The 24,526-nt window shown below is 49.6% G+C and overlaps 1 protein-coding gene across 3 annotated transcripts in view; it reads right to left on the reverse strand.

The window, feature by feature from the left end:
• Positions 1-338: 338 nt before the first annotated feature.
• The window catches only part of LOC130530796 (protein diaphanous homolog 2-like), a 74,951-nt gene continuing 50,763 nt past the window's right edge, over positions 339-24,526 (reverse strand). For all 3 annotated transcript variants that reach the window (XM_057042271.1, XM_057042270.1, XM_057042269.1), the window contains one exon: positions 339-1,818. In XM_057042271.1, coding sequence (XP_056898251.1) covers positions 1,754-1,818 — 65 coding nt within the window. In that variant the 3' untranslated portion in view covers positions 339-1,753. The remainder of the gene's footprint in view (positions 1,819-24,526) is intronic.

A 24,526-nucleotide genomic window follows, 5' to 3' on the forward strand; every position in this document is an offset into this window, starting at 1 on the left:
AGCTAAACGACAGAATGGTCTCTGACCTGAGACGCTCCAGCTACTTCCTATAAAAACACACCAATTCGACGTTCCTAAACGATGGAATGTGGAGGACATTTAACAATCACGTCACGCACACGTGCACGCGTTTTCACTCCCAGCACGTGAGGCCGTAAAACCGACGCGATAGCTGCTCTTATTTTTGTTGCTTCATAGAGGAAACAAAGCTTCATCCTTTGACGAGCGTCTGGGAAAATGACGTCATTGGAGAAGTTTTTTTTCCGAAGTTTAACTCAAAACATTGTTTTGAAGCCATTTTATCGATGAAACCGGTCGATTTAAACATTTCGCACAGGCTAACACTTTAGCGCTAATCCATGATGGCTAATCACCAAACACGTTTGAATGTTGGATGAAAGGCTAACGTAAAAACTCTAACTTTCAATGATCCAAATGGTTGGATCCATATTCATAATTACTGAAATAAAACTTTAAAACACATCTTGACAAACTTTCTCTGACTTGCACGAGACATGAGCCCAGTTTAAAGGACAAATATGCTAATTTCATCTCGTCTCATGGTGAGAAAAGCCGTTGGCACATGCGCAAAACAAGTCAAAATATTAAACAGGGTTCAATTTTCAGCTGATTTTCACATGCAAAGATTAAAAAAAAATCATCTCTCCATTTCTTTTTAGGGGGGCCTGAAAAGCATTGAAACAATTAGGGCAATTGAAGGAATCAGTGATTTAAGATGTTTTCTGTTTGGCCATCGCCATGACGACATCAAATCCTGCTGGTGGGGTTTGTGAGCAGCAGCACCTCTGTGAAGGATGGAACATTTCGCTTCTTGTTTGCGCAACAATGCTGGCGCAACTGTTTAGCATTAGCTTCCATTAGCAACGACGGTTGCTACCGAGATCGTCACGATTACGCATGTAACGAGAGTTTTAATCTCTGTCAGCATTTCCTCCACACAGCAAATTACAAACAAAGGTTAATATCAAAACTTTGAATAAACCCCCCCCGGAGAAAACCGTTGAAAACGAAAGAGCGGCGGCGGCGGCGTCTCCTCCTGGCAGCCGCGTGCATTCAGAAATCCGTCAGTCTCTCGTTTCAGCTGCAGAAACAACCTCGCCGACCCCGCGGCTTCCCAGAAATATTACACAACTAAAACAAACACATGTTGCCATGATGGAGATTAGGGTTTGAGTCAGGCTGTGAAACGTGGGCGGAGACGGCGGCCGCTGGCGGGGCTCCGCAGGAAGGAAGTGAAAACGCTTCATGTGGAGTCTCGATGTCGGCCGGAGGGTCAAAAACGGAGGGAAAACGTCTGCAGCAGCCGCCGATTCTCCTCCCAAATGTCAGCAGGTTGCGGGATTGAGTGTTGAAACGCCGTCTGTCTGAAGGACAGGTGCCCTTTGGTTAAGCGTTGTGGGCGGGGCCTGTTTCCAAGATGGACCGGTCCTTCCCGTCCGCGTCGGGTCAGAACCACCAGTTAATGGATTTGTCTCACGGGGGAAAAAAATCAATTCAAACACTCCGTTTTTCTTATTTTGTAGCACAGGAACATTTAGCATGATGAGAAAGTTCGAAATAAATAGGTATGACGTCGTGCGTGCGTGCGTGTGTGTGTGTGTGAGTGTGTGTGTGTGTGTGCTCCACAGTGGGGGGTTGCTCCGTCATCCCTCCTCCCCTCAGACGTCCTCCGGGTCTCCGCCTCGCAGGCCTCTTTGGCACTTGTCGAGCGTCCTGTGGTAGGCGCGCCGGATCACCGAGCCGGGTGGTTTGGGTTGTGGCGCGAGCGCGACCTTTCCAGGACGGCGCGGCGGTTGTCTGCTCGGATCGAAAGACACAACAAAGATGGAGAAGCGGAGTTAGACGGGGAGGAGCGAGCGGGAACGATGGGAAGCAAAGCCGGGGTGATTGGGAGCCGAGCAGCAGGGGATGATGGGAAAAGGAGACTCTGCTGGAGGTCACATGCCCGTCTGCTGTCATGGTAACGCCATCCCATGTTCCACTCAAAGCCCTTCAACTCCTCTTCAGTCAGATGCGACGTGCATGTGCAGTGTGGTCACATGACTCCGTCCTCCGTCCCGGATATGAACCCAGTTCCCTCACGTGTTCCGGGAGCAACTGTCGGATCCAGTGGAGCAGCAGATCAAAGCTCCCTTCAAAGTTCAAAGAGTAACAACAAAGGGAGCAACGATGATGATAAAAGGAAGAAACCAGAAGTGGCTCCTGTCTTCCTGATCACTCTTTCATTAAATTTAGGGTCTGAAGTCAACCCCCCCCCCCCATCCGTGCTGTTTAATCAGGACACACTTGGGTTTTCGGGGGGGCTCAACTGTGGATGTGAACGCATCTTCATCATCATCATCATCATCATCAAAGAAACGTGAAGTAGCAGCTCGAACACATGATCCCTCCTCGCCAGTTTCTGGACCTGCAGCCCCCCCCCCCCCCCCACCAAAACTGAAGAATAAACTGAAGAGAATATTTGTTTGTACTTTAGTAAAACCGTCTTGGTCTAAGCTCGTTATTTTTCTTAGCAATTTGATCTCAAATTTCACAGCACAAAGTCCAGATGTCACATGACCTAATTGAGGAATTTGATTGGTTGGTCTCGTCCTCCGAGGGCTGTGATTGGTGGATCGATCTGACGAGTGTATCGGGCTCGTTGGATTCTGATCAACCCCCACCCCCACCCCCACCCCACACTTCAATCATCACAGTTTAAAGGGAGAAGAGGAGAACTAACTAGCAGGCTGCTAACTGGAGCGCAGGGGGAGCCCCGAGACTGAGGGGACGGATCTTCACTTCAGGAAAAACGACTCCTTTCTACTCGCCACTGGCTTTGATGGCTTCTTTACCTGCTTCTCCCAGAGGCTGCGTCTTTTTCCGGGTTCCAGTAGGCGTGACACAGAGGAGCACAGGAACAGAAGAAGAAATTGACAAAAGAGGAGCGAGTTATCCGTGTTACAGCTGGGGAGATGTCGGCATATCAGGACTTAATTAAACGCTGGTTGGGAACGTTCCTCAGAATGTTACGGAATGCACGGAGGACTCCAGCGACAGTGGGCAGATGGAGGGAGGGGCAACAGATATGTCTACCACACGCACGCTCCGTTGCGTATAGCATTGATGTCGCCAGGATCTCTGCCATGGGGGGGGCGCTGGATTACTGAACAGCTGGAGCCGAGGCCTATGAGCCGGGCGGAGTCGAGGCCGACCTTCTGCGTGCCGTCTGCAGTCAGATGTCATCCCTCGTCAGGACAGAGGAGCCCCCCCCCCCCAAAGAGATTAAATATGCTAATGAGCTTTGCGTTAGCGTTGTCTTTGGATAATTACGCGCGATTACATCAGGAGGAGACTTTGACGCACAGGCGGGGGAGTCGTCACCCGTCTATCAACCGCCGTCAGCAGGAGACGCTCCGAAGGGGCTCAGACAAACAGTGGGGGCTCACGTGCATGTCAGCCACGTGCACGCTCGTCAGGAAAAGCAGAACAATTATCTTTTTATGAACAGACAAACCTATGAGAAGGATACAGGAAACAAAATGGGAGAGTCTTGTGATTGGAACAACCCATTTCCAACCTGTAACAAGCCCCGCCCACCCCAGACAGGGACTCACAGGCCCCGCCCACTTTGCACAGTCACTCTAAACACTACACGAGTGTCGGTTTTTGCCACGACGACTGTGAGACACCTCTTGACATCAGATCATCGGCAGATCGACGCGCTCGCCTTCTCCCTCGCGGCCATTTTCACCCACGGATTTCCTTCACGTCCTGCGTGGGCGTGGCCTAATTCCCACCGGCTGCAGCGTTCCCAGTTTTGTAGTCTTCCCAGTTCGAATGCTGCCTTGGACGTCAGCTCCGGGCGGTTTTCCCTGTGTTTTCAGGCTGCAGCCAGCGTCTGTCCCGCGTGTTTACGACTGCAGGCCGTTTCCTGACAGGTTGTATACAGGACGGCGAGAGCGAGCTGATTCCACGCCGTGTTGAGATAAACGGTAACCAGGAGCGCCTGGCGCGGAGCAGCGTGGTCATAACACATGCGATTGGTTCTGACAGCACGGGGATGTGGTTAATCTCTCCGTGGCTCTATCAGCACTCTATCAGAGGCCTGTGATGAGCACGCTCTGACCCACATACCGAATACAACCGCTTCCATTTAGCTTTAAGACCCCCTTTGGCTAAAAACGGGCTGCGTAAATAATAATATTTTTTTTTAAAAGGGTGGATTTTCTTCAAGCTGCGCCGTCTCGGAGAGCTCAAACACATAAACATCCTGTGTGTAACGCAGCAACTGGGATATTGGATGATGGTCGAGTGTTTAGAGTGATGATTATTGTGGAGAAGAAGAGTTTGTCTGCCTGCCCCCCCCCCCTCCTCTCTATTCATTTACAGGTATGACCTCCGGCCCCGCTGACCCGCTGTATAAATAGTGTATTTGTGTGTGTTTCTGTGCCCGTCCCTTCCTCTCCTCTCATCTCCCCCTCCCTCTCCCTCTCCTTCCTTCTCCCTCCTCCCCTCTCCTCCCTTCTCCTCCTCTCCTCTCCTCTCCTCTCCTCCCCCCATCCTTCTCCCTCTCCTCTTCTCCTTTCCTTTTCCTTCTCCTCTCTCCTCCTTCTCCTCTCCTCTCCTCTTCCCCTCCCTCTCCTCTCCTCTCCCCCTCCTTCTCCCTCTCCTCTTCTCTCCCCCTCCTTCTCCCTCCTCCCTCTCCTCCTTCTCCTCTCCTCTCCTCACCTCTCCCTCTCTCCTCCTCTCCTCTAACCCCTCTCCTCTCCTCTCCTCGCCTCCCCTCTCCTTCCTTTCCTCTCCTTCTCCTCTCCTCTCCTCCCCTCTCCCCCCTCCCTCTCCTCTCCTCCCCTCTCCCCTCCCTCCCTCTCCCTCTCCTCTCCTCTCTCCTTCCTCCCCTCTCCTCTCCCTCTCCTCTCATTTCCTCTCCTCTCCTTCTCCCTCTTCTCTCTCTCCTTCTCCCTCTCCTCTTCTCTCTGTCTCTCCTTCTCCCTCTCCTCCGCCTCTCCTCTCCTCCCCTCTCCTTCTACTTCTCACTCTCATCCCCTCTCATCCCCTCTCCTCCCCTCTCCTCCCCTCCCCTCCCCCTCCCTTCCCCTCCCCGCTCTCTCCTCTCCCCTCCCCTCCCCCTCACCCTCCGTCCTCTCACTCCTCAGTCCTCCCCTCTCCTCTCCTCTCTTCTCCTCCCTCGTCCTCTCCTCTCCTCTCTTCCTCCTCCTCTCCTCTCCTCTCCTCTCCTCTCCTCCCTCTCCTCTCCTCTCCTCTCCTCTCGCTCTCCTCTCCTCTCTCTTTACCCTTTTTCCTTGCCACTGTTGCTTGTCTGGGGTCAGGCCCTGGGATTCTGGAAAGCGCCTTGAAACAATTTTGATTGTAAAAGACCTATATAAATAAAGATTGATTTGATTTGAAGAAGAAGAAAATGAGTCGTTTGTTGCTGTTTTTTCGGGTCTCTGCTGGGAACAAACCTGCAGGAAACATCATGTTTGCCTTTGTCAGACTGATTTACGGGAACCTGAACTTCGGGTTTCTCTGTTAAACCGGAGAGGATGATGAGGAGGATCTCAGCTGGACTTTATTTCTCCGTCACGGAACAATGCCCCTTGGCATTCTGGGATGCAGCAGAGACTAACGCAGCCGAATGAACAGTTATAAGGAAACGCTTTCTGCGATCGATCCGGGCCCGGGGCAAAACTCCCATTTATGATTGTCCTCGCAGCGGTGGTGTTTCAGAAGGCAGGCTTCAACTCATCTAAGCCATGAAAAAACAAATCTCCTCCAGTCTCTGAGGCTGCTGCATGTAGTCGGACTCTGAAGAAGAGAAATCTGAGGCTGCAGCTCCCGTCTCTTCAGCTCCAGATCTGATCACTTGGTAAACAGCGCCGACGCTCGTTTACTCTAGAACTTTAGGTTCTTCACCAACTTCATGGGAAATGAAGCATGACTCAGCATGTAGCACCTGAGTTCTGAGACTCTTTGGTCTTGATCACACAACCTCACCAGTTGCCATGTTGGCGACAGGCAGCAGCTTCGCCTGGAATGAACCAGGTCCAAGCTCACATTTGACTTAAAAATCTGCCTTTAAGTAACCAAAGCTTCAAATATTAGCTCGTGTGTTCGCCCCAAACATCGTCAGCAGCTAGCTGTTTTAGCAGGGAGTGCTTCAGACGGGTTAGGAAAGACCAAAGCTTCGAATCGGGGCTTCACCGGCGCCGCCGCAGGGCGACCACGAGGCGTTCAGGACGCGCGGGGAGCACAGATGGGGCGTGTAACGGAGGCCTGTTTCTCTCAGGCTCAGGCCAGGAGAGAGAGTCATCCATCAGGCTAAACCGCTCTGCTGCCTCACAGGGCTGGAGGAGGGGCCAGTCGCTGACCCTCTAACACTGATTGGCCCTCAGTGGGGGTCCGGACCCCCTGACTGCACAGACATCAGTGCCTGGCTTGCTCCACTGAGGATCTGAACCACATCAAGCCAGAGCAGTGACCTGCTTCTCTTTGGATTCTGTGGAGTCTTTCTAGTTCACCCAGAATAGGATGCAGAAAAACTTGTTTCAAAAAGAGGGAAACTGTGACAGAATATAAAAGATTCGTAATTAATCTCGACTTCAGAGGACCGGAGCCTGATCAGAGGCATCAGGTCAGAGACAGTCGGCCGCGAAATGAGCGCCGCTACCTGCAGAAGCCAAAGCGCGCCGGAATGATTGGCAGCCGAGTGAGCAAACAGAGAGATAGTTAGACAAATGGAAGCTAAGATATAGTTTGACAGACAGATGGGAGCGTAAATGGATGGTTTGGCAGCATGATAAGGTAAATAGGCTGATGGATCACCAAACAAATGTGGGAGGAGGAAGGAGGAGAATAGCAGAGGAGAATAGTCTGCGAGTGCACGACAGGAGATGGAAGATAGCCTGATAAACACAGATGGATTGTGTTGATATACAGGGAGGTGGGGCCAGATCAATAGATTGTTTTATTCCATTTGTTTGGCGAAGTGGAGATTCAAAGCCGCCATATCAGGAGGATCTGTTAGTGGTGGCGGGCGTGACGGTTACAGATGGCCGGATACTGACACGTCTCAATCTCAGCCGGGCGTCACTGAAGTGTCAGCACCGCCTGGATTTTGGAGCCGGGTCTCTAAACACGAACCCGAGCCGTCACGTGTTCACCCCGAGCGGGGCTGCGGAGAGAAGGGGAAAACAAAATGGACGCCCTGACATCCCGGCGCCTCATTACCGCCGCCTGCGTTTATCATGTCACAACGGAAGCCGAGGGTGCGTGAAGCTTAGAGTCAAGGGCTCTTCTGCTTAGGAAGGTGGCTCTTTCTCCGAGGCAGCTTGAGGGACGCGGGGGTGCACCGCCGCAGCCCTGATGAGTGTTGCAGGGCTGGTAATGGACAGGAAGGACCCGGATGGCGTGCCCTTTGGAGGTGCAGCATCTCTCACTGTCTGACAGCCAGCAGAGCCCCGCTTCCACAATGGCACCTTCACAGATGACACGCAAACACACCTAACAGGTGCGTGAGGCTCCCACACGCCCACGCAAACGCACACATTCTGGCGGCACGCAGTCACGGACTCACACTAATCCGTTTATGATGTGGAGATAATGCCTGACAGGCGGAGTATCAGCAGCCTGCTGACAGTATTAACACTTATCAAATAAGCCAGGCTATAAAAACACCTGGTTTGCACTCCAAGATGGGGGTTGTGGAGACAAACAAGTCCTCGTGCTGCGTGAAGGAGGCAGCGCGTCTCCTTCACTGTAAACACCAAATATAGCCGCAGCTCCATCTCTAGGAATACTTCTGGATTTCTGTCAAAGAAGCATAAAAAGTAACCTCAAGAGTTTCTTTAATGCAGCCGCACAAGAAAAGAGCAAGTCCTTCGAAATTTGGGTGAGTCTGCATTTAGGTCACCCAGAGGGCACTTAATCACTTTTTTTCCCTCCTCTGGGGCACTTTATTACGTTTGGTTCACTGGAAGGGGCATCTGGGAGTGCAGATAATGAAATGACCCACAGGAGAGGAATCTATTTTACTCGGAGCCTTTCTGCTTTTAAACCAATTTCACAATTCATCAGTTCATAAAAACATCTGTATCTGATTGTGTGAGGCGGAGCGGTCGTCTCGAACTAGAACTGGGTGTCGAGGACAGAGATTCTGAGCAGGTATATTCTGGGATTTGGGGTTTAACGCTGCGCATCCCACATGAATAAACAATTAGCATAGAACTAACGTGCAGATTCATACGCGCAGCAGCTAGCATTAGCATTCTGAAGCCGATGGCCGAGGTCCACAAAGAATTGTGGAAAGAGAAGAAAATCCAGCAAGAATCCGAGCTGCCGTCCGATCTCAACCCCCCCCCCCCAGAGCCCGAAGGCTGACTCAGGTTAATAAAACATGCTGCTGTATGTTACTTATTTATTAATCTGCTGTTTGATGTGTCCCAGCGTGCCGTGAGAGTGGCGCCGGAGATCACAGAGGGCCTCGCCATCACCGTCAGGCCGTGTGAAGACGCTCCTCTCTGTTCACGCCGGAAGGTGCAGGGAGAGACGGGAATGGGGGGGCTGCTTTCTGCAGTGACTTTTCCCTCCCTCTTTAGATATGAATCATTCATACTTAGACGCTCGCTCGTGTACACAAAACACCACAAGTATAGCTGCCATGCTACACTTTGCTACCTTCATGTTTTGGCTGGAGCGGCGCCCGTTCAGCTGTCAGTGCACGTTTTTCAGGAGGAGAGCAAGATGCAACAGAGGCTCCACAAATAATCCTCACAGCAAAGGGAAGGAGGTTTGTCCCACTTTAATGTCTGTTTTAAATTAAAAGCCGCTTCAAGAGAACGAGGAAGACTCAACCAGAGCAGGTCCACGCGCGTGACGACGGCGTCTTCCTGTGTTCACGTGGGCCGGTGTCTTTTTTTTTTTGCAGGGCCACGCCACAAACCCACCAACCAGACGTCTTCAGGATGGATCCAGTGTGGATGAAAAATGCATCCCTCCTCTTCACTTATTCAACAAGGAGGAAGATATTTCTGCAGAGACGCCCTCTGGAGACGTGGCGCTCACATGCCAGGCGGCCCGTCACCACGGTACCCACAAGGTTTTCAATAAAACAAGCAAACAACACAATTCCAACACCTATAAATAAGTGATCGTTCCTGAATAAAGTGGTGTACACGGAGCCCCTCGCTGAAGCCACTCATCACTATTTAATGGTGAGCTGTAGTGGCCGAGGAGATTCCGCTCCTTCTATCTTCATCCTTCAGTGGAATGAGTTAAAACCGGAGCAGCAGATAAGCCGTTATCACCGCCATCGATGCAGCTTCACCTGGTTCAGCACAAGTTAAGGTGATGTATGATTTATATAAACAAAGATATGCCCACACTTTGTTTTCTCTCCCAGTTTTAACCCCCCCGTTCTGGTGGTTCGCAGCAGTTAGAGCTGTTGGAGTGGTGGCTTGCCAGATGCTCGGGCGTCTGTCTCCGTGATGCTATTGTTAGCTAGTTTTTGATAAGATTTACATGGCAGGAAAGCCATCAAATACGATATTCTCCAGAGAATATGAAAGGGATCAGGCTGAATCCACACACCTGCTTCGTGGCACCGTGCCAAATCTCTTTCCATCCAGACCAACGAGCCGCCGCCCGCCCGTCCGCACCCACACAATCAGGAGAACAAACTTAGAGCCAAAATCTGGGAGTTACACAGCAGCTTGAGTCTGATTTAGCTGGGGGGATTTTTTTTTTTTTTTCTGGGGCTCAAAGGCTCAAAATTACCATACTTACACACACATTCACACACATAAGCATCATACCCGTGTTTATGTTTTCTTTTACAACAGGAGACAACACTGTCAAGGAAATACATCCCAGAGGAACCATCGCTGGTCTGACAGCGATGGGAACAAAGCTGCGTCTTTACTTTCAACAACTTTCAACTGAAATCTGACGTCGAACGTCTCGCCAACGTGGCTCAAAAGTTGCCTCAAATGTTTGCCTGTGACACCCCCCCACCCCACACACACACACACACACACACACACACACACACACACACACACACACACGGCACACCAGGCCTCTCCTGACTGGAAACAAACAGAACTGGGTCACTTCTGCTGGTGGCACTTTCGGCTCTGGCTCACGCGGCTCCTCGGTTACCCAGAATCCCTTGGCGTCGGTGTCCGATCCAGGGCCCGTGGCGATGCACCTGTGTCCGCACATCTTCACTGGGATCAATTAGCATTAAAGTTTCAGGGCTGCGCTCCAGCGGCGTGGACGCGGTGTGCACCGGAGGGGAGCAGCCAGAGAACAGCCACGCCAGCCGTTACTCCAGACACTTCGCCGTCACTGACCGACTAGAACATCATACATGTCACGTGACGAAGGACACGGGAAGGTGACCGCCGCGGCTTCGTTCCCCTCTTTTATTCTCTATATTTCCATTATTACATCAGCTTTTAAAGCCCACAAACATTGCACCCACGCGCTGTTTATTGTGCGCGTACTCTCTGAGCTACTGTATGTTCCTTCACCATAAACATGTCCTAGCTAGCCCCGCAGCGCTAGGCACCGTCTACTAATCACCGAGCAGGTGCCAGCGTTTATTTTGAAGGTTCTCTACCATCCTGGGGCTCCTGCCATGAGGATCCCCCCCCCACCACCGCAGCGCGTCTGTGGGTGTGTTTGTTTGTGCCACAGAGGGAAAAAAAGAGCACCGAGGGCAGCTGTACCTGCGCTGCCTGGTGGTTGTCTCTTGACAGCGCCCTTCACATCATGGCGTCTCCCCGGATGTCTGATCTGACAGAAGTGACCTCGGTGCCACACATGCCTGCACAAACACGCACCGGCCCGGACAGACAGGACCGCAGACTACAGCTGACTGTCTGGAATATCAGGGGACACAACGCTGATTCAGTCAAAAAAAAAAAAAAAGAAGCCCACACGATACATTTAAGGTGACCACGGACTGCACCGCACACACACCTCCCCCCGGGCGCGCAGATGCTCAACATCCCTGAAATGCATTTACTGCCATGTTTGTGACTCACGGTTAAATATTTGGTGCGTCACACGTGGAGGCGCTGTGACGGGAGCGGGGCCAGGCGCTTGGAGTTGGAGTAAAGATTTAAAATGTCACGCGTTTGTTGTTTACATTGCTGCTATTTCTGGAGAATTAGCGGCTAATCGGAGCCACCGTCACGTGTGTCCAGACAGAGGGCAGTAATTGATGGGATTCGGTGGGGGGGTCTAGCATTTTCTTCCCATAATAAACAGTTTATGACACTTATGGCTTTTTGTGGAATTCAACAGAACGGTTATTGTTTGTGGCCTCTATTTTTCCTAAACTCTTTAATCAGAACTGTAGCAGCTCAAACTGATTAGCCTTATCTTTCTCCCAATAAACACAGCGCCATTACAACTAAATGCATTTCCTCGTCGGCCCCCTCGCCATCGACATACATTACCGGCCTCACAGGCGTAATTGAAATTAAGTTAGTTGACCTTTGGGGTGCCGACGGGAGCCTGCTTGTACCACTGGCCTCTTACGATATTTCATTTGCCAGATCCTCATAAATCAGCCTGTTGAACTAGGCAGCAATGACGGTCTCGACCTTTCTGGTGACATTTCCAAATGGCCGTATCCTCTACCTAGGATCATGGCTCCATGAAACGCACCCAACCATAGTATATGAAGATGAGATCGAGTCCACTAGGCCAAGAGAACGGAAGCAAACAACCCGGAGGCGCTGGAAAATGGCACCGGGGGCTGTTGCTGAAAGAGCTGTTCTACATGCAGCATAAGAGATTCTCTCAGAACCCCCCCCCCCACCCTTCCATTATGAGTCTGTGAAGAATGCTTTTGTGTTTGCCAAAACGCAGTCGAGCAAATTTACAATACGCACTCGCGAGCTGTGAAGACGCTCCGATTTGCTGAAGCCGCCATCTAAAGAGACGGCTTATCTTCCAGGCCAGGTGGGTTTACATGTTCTTCACTGTACTCTTTGAACAAGATCCTCATTGTATGCAAATCTGAAGTGGCAGCGGAGGAAAGTAGCTTTTCCCTTCTGTATCAGGGAGTGTACTATGTACAGACTGTATGTGTGTGTCTGTGGATGTGTGTGTGTGTGTGTGTGAGAGAGAGAGAGAGAAGTAAAGGTCCACTTGTGACAAGCCTTGTGGGAATAGGAACATCTGGTGGACCGGCTGCTCCTCTGGTTAACATGCTCCTCCTCGGTGGCCTCCTATGACACACAAAGTGTCGCACACACCGGCAACAACTGGAAAGCCACATTAATGGTCTGACCGGTACATTATTCAATGACCCATTGTCAGAAATCCAGGATGAAACGTGGCGGCTAAAGTATAGCAGCGCTAGCAGAGGAGCCGGTGTGTTGTATGTATGTGAATATTGACGCGGGTCCCCCACCACGGCTGCTAGAAACATGTTCCACCGTGTTTCCACAGTAGCCCAAACCCATCAGCACTCATCACTTTAGCATGATAAAATCTCCTGGAAAAATCAATTTTGTTCCTCCGCAGACGCCGTAGATTCATGAAGGCAGCCGAGTATTCAGCTCCTCCAGTCTACAACTTGTTCCACAAAAGGTTCATCCTTTTAACCCCAAACGACCTCCTGGTAATGTCGTGTTAATAACATTCTGTCATGTCAACCGACTCGACTCGTAAATACAAACAGGGGGCCCCTCCTTCCCAGAGTGATGTGAAAGAGCAGCTACGTCCAATTTGCACCAGATGCTCTTCGGAGCTCAGTCGAGGCTGCATCACTGCTGGAGGAAAAAGTCACATTATTGGCAAGGTGAACCCTCTCCGCTCCCAGCAGACCCCCGCACCAACGGCAACACTCGGGATTCTGGGGAAATTCTCTCTCTCGCAGCCTCAATTAACACTTCCTGCTTGGTGGATGCGTCTGACGGAGCAGGCTGAGGTTGAGTGTGTGGTCAGGTAACAGGAGAGCGCGTCGCTGCTGTTACAGGACTGGAGGAGCTACTGCTCAAAGTGGCAGGCAGCAGCCTCGCCGGAATGATTGCACCTTGCTTCCGGGCATGACATCTGGCCCCCCCAGGCGAGATTTTGGACTAATAACTCTGACCTCCCGTCAGCTAGTCCATGTAGAACATCTCCAAGACACACACATGTCCCACAAATGTCTTGTTTATGTCACAAGAGAGCCCAAACACACACACCTTATCTCCAGCCTTTCTGCAGGTCTCGCAGGAGTATCGGAGGCAGAGGGGGTCGGTGTGTTTGAGGAAGCAGACAGCAGTTCCTGCGTGACCCTGCCAGCCCCCCCGGTCTCCTGCCAGAGCCTCAGTGCCTGTCCTTCACCAATCTATGTAATGGCTGCGCTAATGGCGGCAAAGCAGCCGGCTCCTCAGACAGCAGTCATTCAGACGCTGCAGTCATCACACGCCGATAACGCGCTCCTGAAATCAGCCGGCCTCTGGAAGAGCACGGGATTAGAAAACGAAAGGTGTGCTCCAGCACTTTCGGCTCAGATGAGACGTAAGAAAAAGAAATCCTTGAAGCAGAAATATCACTCCAAAGTTATTTGAAGTATTTACTTTTTCAGCCCTTTCTCACAGCTGGGAAAGGTAGTGCATTGATTTTTCCTTTCAGAAAACTAATACTGGAGAAAGGGACATAAATAAAAGCCAGAAAACTAGAGAGCGTTATAGAGATGGGGGTTGGGGGGTGGGGGTGGAAGGCATCGAGGGAGGGAATAAATTGCCACACATGAAAAGGCTCAGTGTTATTGGGAAACAGTGGTAAATAGCAGCAAGCATGTGTGAAGCGGTGGCTGGGAGATGCATCGACTTGCCCAATATTGAACAATACCAGTAGCATGTAGCCTGTAGCTAATCACCCCCCCCCGATCCATTTCAATGGATCTTACCAAGCTTTTCCAGTGTTTATCAATCTTGTTTGTGCGTGGTTGCAATTTAGTGTGTGAAGCTGCGCTAGAGTCTGTAAAAGACCAAGCAGCACGGTCCAGGAGGAGAGATTCACACGTGCATCTTCAGCATCAGCAACAGGACGCAGCTGAGAAGTAAAGTCAACCAATAATCACAGTCCACAAAGGAGAATCAGCTCCATTTTACATCCTAGATATGACATCTACTACAGCCAGGATCGCCACGAGTCGCTTTACAGACACCCTCCAACAGGAAGAACCCTTGAGCAGGACAGGGCTTGAGTGGGGGGGGGGGGGGGGGGGGGGGCAGTGGTAGGGGCATTTAAGGTAAATAAAGATGAGCCACAACAGGGACATTTTCCTAGACTCTTCCCTGACCAGGAATCATCCCAGGCCGTGGCCGTGAGAGCACTGAATGCTAACCGCTATGTTTCAGTGCTGATGCTGTGGTTACAGCTTCAAAAAATAAAAATAAAAACCTTTTGTTTCTCACATTTTGTCGTCGCTCCTCATTCATGTTCATCTTCATCTGAGGGTAAAAGTCACCCCCATTGAGCCTGTTGGGCCTTGATTCCACTGTTATACCTGACAATGACCTCAAAGACCCACGAGGGCCGAGCTGATTGGAGTCGATGAGTTGTGAAAAAAGCAGATCATGATATCTAAAAAATAAATCCCGTCTCCACAAGGAAACTGGCGAACATCTGCACTGATTAAAAATATAACCATGGATGCATCAGGCTGAGCTGGTAAGACACATGCTGAGCTGAAGCAAAGTCCTCCAACAAGCTGCGGCTAATTTGACTGTGATGGATTTTGACAGAAAATAAACTTTTAATGAAGAGCCGTGCGGTGGGAGAAATTATCCATTGCCCTATAGAGCTGGCATAAAATGTTCATAAATGACAATGATGTTGGCACCGACTGGAAGAGGAGGAGAGCTGAGGGAACGCGCTGACATTCCCACTGTCACAGAGTCAGGAGAGGGAGGGAGGGAGGGAGGGAGGGAGTGGGGGAGGGGGGCTGTTGTGATGTGCATGAGTGAGGGAGACAGTGAACGACAGGGAGAGGGAGTTTAAAAGGCACGGCGTCTGTTGCCTGGCAGTACGGACGGACGGAGAGTGGGAAGTGTGCAACAGCGGAGCGTGACAAGTGCAGCAGAACAAACCGGCGGTGACTCACGGGCTCCTTCATTCACGGCTGTGATCAGATCGAGCAGGACAGCCCACCATATGGGATGGCACAGCTTATTCATCCAGTCGCCCGGGCTACATACATGGCTGCAGGAGGAGCGGGGACCGCACGTGTGTGTGTGTGTGTGTGTGTGTGTGTGTGTGTGGTGTGTGTGTGTGTGTGTGTGTGTGTGTGTGTGTGTGTGTGTGTGTGGGTGTGCCAAAGTCTCAAAAGTGACAATAAACAGGAGAGCGAGGACAACGAGGCTTATTCTAGCTACGTAATGAAGCTAAAGCCCAACAAACAAGCAAACAAGGATGCTGCAGAGTTAAATATCGTCAGAACATGGACACGGCAGAGTTATATTAGTGGGCATCCACGAATAAAGTAAAAGTTCAAAGAAGAAAAGTGTCATTAATTGATTTTTGTTACATGAAATACGAGCTGTCTGCCCTTCACCTACATCTGGAGCTTACCTCCTCTGTCGGGGGTCAACAAACGTCTGATCTGTGCTAACGAAGGTGTACCGACGCCATCGGGAAGGCAGCATTGAGGCGATCTCAACGTCACTAATTAGTTTTCATCAAAGGACTTTAAGACAAATGATGAAATGAAGCTTTCCGAGCACAAACCTTGTGTTTTTCAGGCCTCTGGTAAATGCAGATTACAGCTAAGCTCTGAGGTGACGGGCCTGGCGAATCGAGTCCCAACACACCAAGCACAGGAATGGAAACCAGACAGATATTTTTGTGGAGCAAAGAACGTTTCTACCCGGTTGGCAAGAGGCATCATAAAGCCTTTTATAAGGTAGCTAAACTACACTGCGCTTCGGTGGAAGCAGAACCAATTTGCTTAACTTCACAACATGCAGAAGCCGGCTGAATAAAGCATGTGTCTCACGCAGTGGCTGGCAGAGATATTGTTATCCACTTTGTTCTTCTGCCACCTCGCGAGCGTTTTGCCAGGCAGATAGCAATCATCGTTGGGTAATTTGAGGGATTAGAGTGGGGGTGTGTGTAATCGTATGTTTCAGGTGTAGTCACAGGAAGGCTATCCAAGGTTTGACACCTTCAAAGGGAAAAACCTTCTCAGAAACGTTCTTAGAAATCCTCAAAAATGTCCTATTTGTTAAAGGACATGAGCAGAAAGCTGAGATGACCTCAAATATCCATCAACCTTTCTCAGCTGCACTCGGACAAGTTATAGTGCCTTTGTAGGCTAGCAAATTGAAGCTAACGTTAGCCTCCAAAGGGACAGCTTCAGCAGAATAATGAGTTAATAACAAGGTGGCGAAGGTATTAACTATTACTGTCAGAAAGCAGCAGCTGTCCTTGATAACACGATCGATCAAAATGTCATTGAAGACTTTAAACTGATCTGTGGGCTGCTTTCAAAGCTCTATTTAAACTTGGGCAGTGATGAATCAACTCAGACTCTCGCTGCTCACTTAACTGAACTTCAGAATCCATAACGATGCGATTTTCACTGAATAAGGGACAATTTAGAGTCGTCAATCAGCCTCGTGCGCATGTTTCAGGACACCAGTCCTGGGAGGACATGCAAACCCAGAACCTTTCTCCTCTGAGGCGACTGCTACCTGCCTCACACATCAGCGATATTTCACATATTCCTCCGTTTGAGGGGGCAGAAGATGTAAATGTGTGTGGTGTAGCTCGCCCCAGACCCCACAGAAGGTCAACATTCCTAATTAAGGTCTTTAAAAGGAGACTATGGGAGTCAGACGTCGGTAAAGAACCATATGAAACATCCCGAGAGGACAGTGACGGAGTCAGTGAGTCTTATTCACTGCAGATCCGTCTGCCCTCTTGTTCCTCGTGCCCTCTGCCACAGGCGATCTTCTATTCTTAGATGCTCTATTCCAAATGTTCTACTTTTCACTATTTTGTCCTGATATTGCAGGTTACTTGGCAGCAATTCAATCTGGCAGGTGCGGCAGCGCACTGGGAGAGCGGTATATTTATTGAAGAATGAATTTAATGCCACGTTGTAGCCTGTCATTGTTGTGCAGCCGTCTGAAGAAACGAACTCTTCTGCACCCAGGAGCAACAGTTTTTTTCCCTTTAACGCAACAATGACGCGGCCGTTAACAGACGTTGGAGCGTTATAAGAAATTCCAAATGCCAGCGTGTGTCCTGGGATTATACTCCAGGGAGAGGTGGTGGTCCTCATTCATGCCAGCTGTGTGCACGGCTGGTTACTTTAGGAGGAACATTTGATCTCAGAACGTGCTGATATGTGACATAGACAGGAATATGAGCCGCACGCAGCCATCGGGGCATTTCCATTTCTTCCACAGTGTTTGACCGCTGCCTGAAGGCTTCTGCGCCCCACATTGAGCCTGTTGCCCCCGTCTGGAACAACAATGTTTGATGAGGTTTGACAGTCGTAAAAGACTGTTCGCATAAGGGGGGAAAATGGTCACATTCTAACTCCAGATAATAGATGTTGCCATTCTCAGCCAATAATAGTGTCTATAATGAAATCAGTGGGGTAGAAAAGAGGCCCTCTTTCATTTCCTTATTCAGGGCCCTGCTTTTTGTACATCCCATTATTCATCAAGTCTTGGCTGCTGATAACTCCCCCATTTGCATCTGAATCGGGAATGCCTCATAACCTCCCCCACCCCTCCGAAAGCACCCCTCCATGCTAATGAAGTGACCTAAAAAGAGGAAGTACTGTATTTGTTATTTGTGAGTTACTCTGACCGACTCCGAGTTCAGCTCCGCCTCCGTGCGTGTAGTTTGCATCTTCTGACGTCTGCGCGTTCTTTGACGGGATCGTACGGAAGTTTTCGATATTCCATCGCGGCCAAAACAGGACAAATTTGCAGCGGTTTTCCTCTGTCATCGGGCCCTACTTCCACAACAGTCAGGGCAACAGCGCCTCATTGGAAGCAGTGACCAGTGCCGGTCAGCGCGGCTCAAACCCGCCGTTCAGACCTATTTAGAAGCTCGGCTGTGAGGCGGGAACACGCCGTGCGATATTCGTAATCAATCACGGCCTGCGGGGAAAGACAGGCTGCACTGGCTCAAAATAATAATAATAGAAAAAGATGCTATCCAGAAAGTAGGGATGTGCTGAGGGATGAGATCCTCAGAGGAAAGTGGAGGAGTAGAGGGCCTCAGTAGATGGACAGATTAATGGAGTGTCCCTGTATGTGCCAGCCATCCTCCGGCTGGGTGCAGGGTTCAGCCAGACACCTGAATATGTTGGGTTGATTCACACCACTACATTAAAGTAACAAAGACAGAAACGTCTCCCTACACGGCAGCACAAACAATGCTAAGTGCCAGAGGGCAAACGGATAGAAGGAGGAAGTGGGGGTCTTTTGGGCTGTATGAGTTTAGGTCTCCGCCATTAAATAAGCTGGCACTGCAGAGGTGAGCTGCACTGACAATGATGTATGAGACAAACACTCTCCATCGGTGTTATGAATCGTTGGCGCTAACGTGGACAAAGCGAGGCACACGCAGACAATCCAGAGGCATTCGTCCAGCCAATTCCACCCTCCTCTCCTCCAGACAAATTCAATTTTCATCCTGGACATATGTAAGCTGATTAAAACAGCCAACAAAGACTGGAGAAATATGTCACTTCCTTCAGGACTGGACACTATTGAGCGCTGCTGCGGCGATGGGATGTCTTCGCCGTCGCTCTCTGTCTGTGCTCTCGGCTCTCGTGACATTTCTGCGTCCTTCCCGGTGCTGCTGTGCATCCGTTTCCTTTCATTTCCCCTCACACAACCTTTTCCTGTCCCCATAACTGAGGTTTTATGAGTTCTCCCTCAGTATTTATAGTTCACTTTTGATGCATGTGACTGCAACTGTTAGCATGAGCGCGCATTACGACGCTATGCAGGTCATGTGACCATCAGAAACAACATGTATAATAAGATTTAAAAGAAAAAAACCCTGTAGCTGTAAAATGATGAATGTCTTGTACTTGTGGCTGGGGCGCAGCCTTGAATACAAAGTGTTTCAGGCAGGGACGCTCGTGCCCGCCTACCGCCAGGGCGACGCCGCGTCTGTTTAGCCACCGCAAAACAAAGTCATATCACGGAATGATGTGTGAAGAACACATCTGAATTATGGAGGAAGGTTAATTATGGATGGAGGGAGGGCAGGCGCAATGCCCCAGACACTTTTCCGGAACACATGGCGGGGCGCGTGGCGGCGGACCCGCCACAAACTCCCCGGCAAGTAACAGTCAGACGCTAATTAACTCGTCAGCACAGGCGATAGTTGGTGTTTGGCACGTGGGGAAGTATTCCACCTGATTTCTGCTGCTCTTTGAACAAGAGCTCAATCTGGGTTGACAAGAAAAAGGAAGAAAATGATTATATAAAACGAAATTACTGCCACCGATCAGGCTCACAGGGACACGTGGCAAACGACCGTCACGACGTCACAAAGGAAAACCACGAGAGGATGGAACGATGAACCGAAGCTGCCGTTCTGGAGGAAATACATACTTCTTTAACTCAACACGCACATTTTGGCAGACGACATGCATATATTTGACAGCTTTAATATCTGTGCTTCTCATAGATCTGAAGTGTAATTTGTCTGAGGCAGTGGAGTGTGGGCGCTCTGCACCTGGAGCTCTGAGGAGCTCTGAGGAGCTCTGAGGAGCTGTCAAACACAGACAAAAGCGCCACAATAAAACAGGGAGGACAAGGAGCTTGGTCCGATGGTGGGTGGGGTCGGACGGGCGACTTCACGGGGAGCAGAAGGATCAGAGTGGAACTAATAGGAGGTGTTCCTCCATTGCCTGGGAAAAAAATAGGATGACTATCTAGATGAGGGGGCTTGTTTCGGGGGGCTTTAACCTCTAAAGATTCTGTTAGAGGAGGATTAGTCAAATGACCCCACGGCTTTGTGCCAGTGGTGGCAGCTCAACCTGTGTGGCTGCTGCTACTGGCTGCAGATTTACTGGCTGCAGATTCCAGCAGGACGGCATCCAGGCCTCCTCAGAAGTTCTATTTTATCAGCATTCTGTTTCATTACAGTCTTTGCAGGCTTCCTGCTTGAAGCTCCATGTTTCTGTCCATCAAAGACGCCTTTACTTTTTTTTTTTTTTGACAGTGAGATCGCCGCTAAATTGCACCAGTGTCCCAGATTATTCCGGGAATGTCTGCCGACAAATCTGACAGCCGGGATCAGTGCGGATCCACTCCTGACTGTACAAGTGGCTAATAAAAGCACAGAAGTTAATCCTTTGTATTTGTTTCCAGTGTGAAGCAGATAAAAGCGGGGCTGATTCTGACACCGTCAGCTCCAGAGAGGCGAGCGCCGCGGCAGCCGCCGCCGCCGCCTGATGGCTGCCTGTTGCAGCTTCCAGAGGGCAGGAGGACGTTCACATGGCCCATTCATCAAGCTCCACTGAAACATTCAAAGCGCTGCTTCTAAAGGGCCAAACTTTTGTTCCCTGACAAAAGCCCTGACCAGAGGTTCTCCTATAGAGAAGAGCGCCGCTTAAAATCAGATTACTTCCAGCCAGATCCTCCTTTCTCCACCTGCCAGTTAACTATGTCAGCGCCATTGTGTCTTCCCTTTAAAAGCTCTCCATTTTGGGCATAATGGATGCTGGATGCATATTACTGCTTTGACTGCCGTTTGCTTGTAGAAGAAAGTTGCACTCTCTACCCCCACTCACCCTCCATCTTTTTTTTTTTTTTATGAAAAATCTGGGCCACATGCCCCAGAGGAACTCAAAGTGCTTTAATTCATTCGCACCTTTTCTCTCTGGCTGCCATCTCTGAGGCTTCGCTCTATGCCCAGAAGTGATTTGCTCAGGCTGGACCATCAAAGCAATTATGGTAGCGGCCCGCTTCTCTATTATAAGACGAGATGACTGACAACAGAGGGGCGGTGTGGGGGTAGAAGGGCACTGGGCTTCAATTTATTTGATCTGAAAACATTGTATTCATGGGCAACCACCGGTGCAACAAAACACAAAAAACTGGTTCGATCATCTCCTTGAGATTTCTTTGGACTAATATTATCTTTTCCACTCTTCTGTACAAGATTTTTTTCAATTACCTCCTCACCTTGTAGAGTGTTTGTGGGCTGGAGCTGCGCGATTTAGGGGAAGAATACGAGCCGCGCAACAGAAAATGGACGTGTATGACGGGCAGCGCCACGTAGCAATTAATGTAATGGACATGAGAGCGCTCCCGATTCCGGGACTAATGAGAACGTCTTGGATTACAGAGCAAAGGCACACGGCCGCCAAGGCTGCTATCATTACTGGACTGTAGGAAGATGGCTCGCCACAAAAGGCGATACGCCATAAATGGATAATGCAGAAAGAGCAGAACACGGCGCCACGGAGCTGACGCTCCGTCCAAGAGTAATAATTCTGCCTGGAGTGTAGGGTCATTGGGATGGATGGAGACAGGATGTGAGTAAAAATAAAGCATTTAAAGAAAACAGGGCATTAGGCTGAGGGGGTGGGAGTGAGGAATGGGCCAATGTGAGCCTCATAAGAAAGAAATTGGAGTAATACAAGAGTGAAGAGGCAGAGGTGGAACACATGATGGAAAAGAGGAGAGGGAGCCGACCACGGGGGGAGGTGGGGGGGACAAAGATGAAGCAATATGGAATATTGACTAATCAGTCTTCCTACCTTTTTTTTCACAAGCTGTCAACTTGGCCATCAAGCCATCAAGACCTTGCGCCGGGTCCCATCTCATTGACTGATTTCCCTGTTCAATAATTCAAGGTTTATAAGCAGGAATCGTCTATTCAGCGAGCAGCACATCAAGTACGGTAATGCGGGGGAGGGTGGGGGTGTTGGGGGCTTCCTCAGCCACACACTCTGTCATAAAACTTTTTACAATTGGCAAAAGGAAAATCAATTTTTCAGACAGGCTGTTGCCACCACCGTAAACATATTAATGGTGGTAGCAGGAGAGAAGAAGGAGCCTTACCGTGTAAGAGACTTTAATAATGCAGCTCATAAAAGATTTTACATGCTCTCTCGCTAATCATAATGTATCATGGCTGACTATTTACAAGGCTGTGATGCTATATTTAGACCGCGGTGCATTTAGGCTCGTCTGTGCTGCAGAAGTGAAGAAGCCAGGATGTGTTGGAATCTGAGCAAACTAACGACGGAGAGATGCTCTGACCCCCCCCCTCACACACACACACACACATACGGTGGGCAATCGTAAAGAATAAAAAGTCTCATCTGCCCTAATCCACCCCGGGGCAACGGTGACCTGAGCCACAGGAAAGAACTCATCAAGAGGACAGGGGAAAAAAATGTTGAAGTCATCCAGTGGGCAGCATCATCCTTTACTCAGCCGCCGATGCCTTCGGGGGGGGAGAAGATGTAACAAACTCGGCGGCCTCCACAGGCTTTGCACTAATGCGCGACCCCTGCGCTGTCTGGCCAGGCCCTCGTCCCACCGCCACGGGACTTCATGGAGACCGGGATCCATTTACATACAGCCCACGTATACGGTGCAGGAACAACATGAAGAAGGAGCGTCTGTTCAAGTCAGACATGATCACGCACACAAAGCCAAACCACAAACGGCTCAACTTCTCCTTCTGCTGGCTTAATCCTATTCCACTGGAGGCAGAGGGGCTGAACTGTGGCAAAGTGGCTATTTTTAAACTTGACATATTAGTCATCTCTGAGGAGAGTACCAATGTCACAAAGTTGACGAGCATCAGGCTGTTGTCTCACTGTTGCGCCTGCAGAGAAGAAGCTGCTGGGTTGGACCTCTGCCTCCATGACAGTGCAGACGATGGTCACCTGATCCAAAGGTGGGAGTTTGCCTGATTTACGGGGTCCTAATCCCAATCCCAAAATGAAAACATATTCTCAGTGTCAAATCAGGAAATAAGCTCTTAATAAGATGTTTTCCCACCTAAACCTCAAGGTCACAGTGAATGTCAAACTGTAATCCTTCACCAGATTGTGGAATTCTTCATTCCAGCCCAGTCCGAGCGAATCAAAGGTCCTCTGGCAGACCTCCGGCAAAAGATATTGGCTCACAAAGTTAATGACCTCAAATTGTACACTTGGGTAAGTGGGTAATTAAAGGCTGCTCCCTGAGCAGCTTACACCAGCAAATATGTCATTTTTTAAATAAACAACAATTACACTTACGCTGATGACTCCGTAATTGCATCATGTTACGCAACGCGTCTTAAAAAGATGATATAAAGACCAACAAAAACAAACAGATTCACTCCGGAATAGAAGGTTTGAAACTGGGAACGCTCGGCATTAAGTAGAGACTGCGTTGAAAACCCTTCTGGGTATTGGGTCGACTACAACAGCAGAACACTGAGCGCACTTAATGTGGCTCCGAGTGCTGCAGGAGCTGGGGAAAACTCACGGACGGGGGAGTAATCTGACCCCACTCAAATCCTTCCATCAAGCACTAACCAAATAGGAGTCAAAAGAACAAATGGAGAAAGAGATAAAAGGGTGAAAAGAGAGTGAGAGAGAGAGAGAAGAGAGAGAGAGAGAGAGATGCAGCTAAACCACTGGGATTACTGCTAAAATGCTAAATGGACCATATCACTTTTCCATTACCAGAGAGAAATAGCTATTCCAACTGCTGGAATCTAAATAAAACGGCTGGACTCGCTCTTCTGCTCGCTCGCGTGTAAATGTTGCACCCGAACTTCCTATACAAACAAAGATGCACCATCGCATCCTCCGGCCCATCAATAAATAAAGCAGACACAAATAAACAGATAAATAAATAAAAGGGAGGAGTCGCGCAAATGGGAATCAGTCACCATTAGTGATGGAGCCACGTCAGGCACGATCACGCTCGACTGGAGGAGGAGCGCCTGAGTGCAGGGTGGTGTATTCCTGCTGATTACCCTGCTCGCGTGTGTGTGTGTGTGTGTGTGTGTGTGTGTGAGGAGACAGATGAATTATTTTTCCTTCATTTGAGACTCAAAGTCTCTCTGCTGTATTTAACTCTTTATCACTCTCAATATTAATGTGTGTCGTCGTTGGAGAACCCCCCCCCCCCCAAAAAAAAAACCCCACAGTTTTGCAGCCCACAATCTGCTACTGAGGCAGAAACAGGGGCCAAGTTTACAGCATCTAAATTTGAAAATGAGAGTATAAGATGCAGTGTGGAAACAGCACAAATGACTGTTAACCCTCGTAATCAATCCATGCGGTCTGCATGTCTGGATCCCTCAAACACGGTTTCAGTTTTAGGACCTCGACTGAGTCTTTTCTTAGAGCTGAATAAAAAATAAATGTTGACTGTATTAAATGATTCATATCGGATGGATGACTGTTGTTGTCGCTCTGACTTGCTGTCAGGCCCGCAGGATCTCATAATTCTACATTATATATGTGAATATAAACAATTATGCTGCAGAGAAGGAATCTCGTGGTCTGGCGAGTCAG

Source organism: Takifugu flavidus, chromosome 9, assembly GCF_003711565.1.
Source record: "Takifugu flavidus isolate HTHZ2018 chromosome 9, ASM371156v2, whole genome shotgun sequence".
Lineage (NCBI taxonomy): Eukaryota > Metazoa > Chordata > Actinopteri > Tetraodontiformes > Tetraodontidae > Takifugu > Takifugu flavidus.